The 2,793-nt window shown below is 45.4% G+C and overlaps 1 protein-coding gene across 1 annotated transcript; it reads right to left on the bottom strand.

The window, feature by feature from the left end:
- Positions 1-957: 957 nt before the first annotated feature.
- Positions 958-1,708, bottom strand: LOC126006462 (uncharacterized). The gene has a single exon (XM_049771895.1). It carries the CDS (start codon positions 1,605-1,607, stop codon positions 963-965), a length of 645 nt encoding a protein of 214 aa, XP_049627852.1. The 5' UTR covers positions 1,608-1,708; the 3' UTR covers positions 958-962.
- Between the last annotated feature and the right edge of the window lie 1,085 nt (positions 1,709-2,793).

The raw sequence follows: 2,793 nt of genomic DNA, 5'->3' as shown, positions 1-2,793 counted from the left end.
CTTGTACACTTATATTTTCTTTATTATTGGTTTGTTTCTAGATTTTGGCTACTGTAAATAATGAGTTTTTTGGCCCTTGGAGTAACTGCTGAGAAGTTGAATTACTGGATCATATAGAAGCACCCATGCCACGGGAGCTGTTTTTCAAAAAAGGATTTAAATCATACAGTGTTCCTTTTTCTCTATGTCCTTGCCAATATGGGTCATTTTTTTCTTTTGGATAAGTTCAAATCATAAATTTTTTGATTTCCAGTTCCTTGAACAACAATGCAGAGCATTTTTTCAGTATGGGTCTTCTTTGAGAAGGGTTCTGTTATTGTTCTCATTTTTTGATGGTGCAGATTAGATTTTTTCTTATTAATATATTACACATGTTTTATATATCTTTAGTATTAACCCTAAAGTGGTAGTGTCAGATGAATGATGAAAAATGTTTTCTCTGAGCTTCAAGTTCTTTTTATTCTGCTTATATATCTTTTGTGGTGTGTAAACTTTTAAATTTGACATGTTTCTATTTATTTTGCTTCTGTTTTCTTGAGCAAAGGTTGAATAATTCTCATTACACACTGATTCAGTATCTATCATGTTTCATGTTTTCTATTTTCCCATAAGTTTGTTTAGGTTTTTTATTTTTTATTTTGGGGCCACACCCAGTGAGTGTCAGGGGTTATTCCTAACTATGTGCTCAGAAATCGCTCCTGGCTTGGGGGACCATATGGGATGCCAGGGATCAAATCAAGGACCATCCTGGATCAGCTGCTTGCAAGGCAAACACCCTACTGCTGTTTTGCTTTGTTTGGGGGTCACACCCAGCATTGTTCAGGGCTTATTCAAGACTCGGTTCTCAGGGATGATTTTTTTTAATAATAATTTTTATTTTGACCAAAGTGGATTACACATCTTTCAGGGTTCACTTTTTAACAAAGTTTGAGGTACCATATGCAGTGTGCCCAGCCCAGGCGTTAACGAGAGAAGGCTGGACCAAAGCGCTGCAAAGTCCGCAGAACCAGAGACAGATGGTCCATGAAGTTCAGAACGGAAACTCGCAGGGCATGCATGTTCTCCGCTCTCCAGAGGACCATGAGCGTGTTCCCCACAACGCCAAGTTCTTTGTGCACAGCCGCGCGGTGAGGCTCCCGGTCTGGCGCTAGGGCTCCGCGGGCAATCTCGGCCTCCAGCGGCGAGGGAAAAGGGATGTTCAGGGTAAAGACGTGGTGGCGGTCTTGGGGCCTGCTGGTAACAGAGTCGGCGTCTCCGCTGGGCCCAGCATAGCGTTCAGCGGGAAGCGTCGGCAGCAGCTCGGCCTCAGCGTCCGCCACTTCACCGGCGCCGCCCAGGCCCAGCTCTGCAGCCGGCTGGTGCATGGCGAATGCGCTGCGCCCCCGGCGCCTCCAGATAGCGGCCCCGGGAAGGCGCAGGCCCAATCGCCGGTTCCACACCGTTGGCGGCAGACCCGCGCTCCACCCCTCGGACCGCACCCCGTACCCCGCGCCTGCGCCTTGCAGCCTCTGCGGTTCCCGGGCTCCAGCCCTGTGCTCGGCCTTCCGGGGTGCGGGCTCGGCCCTGGGCTGTTCCCGCTGGGCCCAGAAGCCCCATCCTCTTCGCATTTTGCGCCCGGGAAGGTCGCGAGCGGCGCGGAGTGCGAGATCTCCAGTCGCTCGCAGCACCGCGACTCTCAGCCCTCCTCAGAAGGCTGCCATGCACTGGCTAAGCCTCTCCGCGGGCCTAGAGGGCGAGAGTGAGCCGCTGGTCCCGGGCAAAGGCTGCCACGCCTCTCGGCCCCTGACAACGTAATGCTCGCGTCAACTCAGCTCCATTTTGAGTTGCTTGGGACAAATCTCAATGTTTGATTCCTTATCCATGATATCTGATCTTATATCCATCCATGATATCTGATCTTATATCCTACTTTTGTAGTGTTATGTGTTTTGTATGAATATGACTCTACATTTTATAGGCTATCATTGCTTTTTATCCTTTATTTCTAAAACACAGATTATTTGTTATCAGATATCATAGTAGTCGATGCATCAAAAGCATACATTTAATGTTCTAATACATTCCATAGTTATATATTGATATAAAATGTTTGGGCATCTTGTTTGAGGATTCAGGGTGTAGATTGTCTCTGTTCTGTCATTCTTTCTTTTCCTTTTTAATTTGTTATCTGCTTATTTTGTGTTATGCAATGACTTTATTTCTTTTAATTTTTATTTCTCTGAGTTTTCCTCGAGGCCTATATGATTCATTGTATATAGATATTTTTAATTAAAATGAGTGAAGTTTAATTTTTATCTTTTAAAGTAACTATAAGACTGTGCTTCCACATTGTATGTTTATGTGTGATGGGCTTTTTAGTTTTGTTTTGTTTTGGGGGCCACAACTGGCTGTGCTCAGGGGTTACTCATTGCTCTGCACTCAGAAATCACTCCTGGCAGGCTTGGAGGACCATATGGGATGCTGAGGATCAAACCCAGGTTCATCCTAGGTCTACAGCATGGAAGGCAAATGCTCTACTGCTGTGCTATCTCTTTAGCCCCAAATGTTAGTATTTGGTGGGTTGGGTTTTTTGGGGGGGTTCGGAATCACACCTGGCAGTATGTTATTCCTAGTAGGTTATTCCTAGCCTCACTCAGTAATCACTCCTGACAGACTCTGGGAACCAGATACTGAAATCGGGTCTGTCCCCTGTGGACTTCATGCAAGGTAAATTTTCCCTACAGTTGTGCTATAGCTTCTGCCCCCAATTTTATTTTTTAATAATTTTATTTTCAGGTGAACTTTATTTCCACT

The sequence above is a fragment of the Suncus etruscus genome, chromosome 4 (assembly GCF_024139225.1).
Source record: "Suncus etruscus isolate mSunEtr1 chromosome 4, mSunEtr1.pri.cur, whole genome shotgun sequence".
NCBI classification, from domain to species: domain Eukaryota; kingdom Metazoa; phylum Chordata; class Mammalia; order Eulipotyphla; family Soricidae; genus Suncus; species Suncus etruscus.
This window is presented reverse-complemented; position numbering and strand designations above follow the sequence as displayed.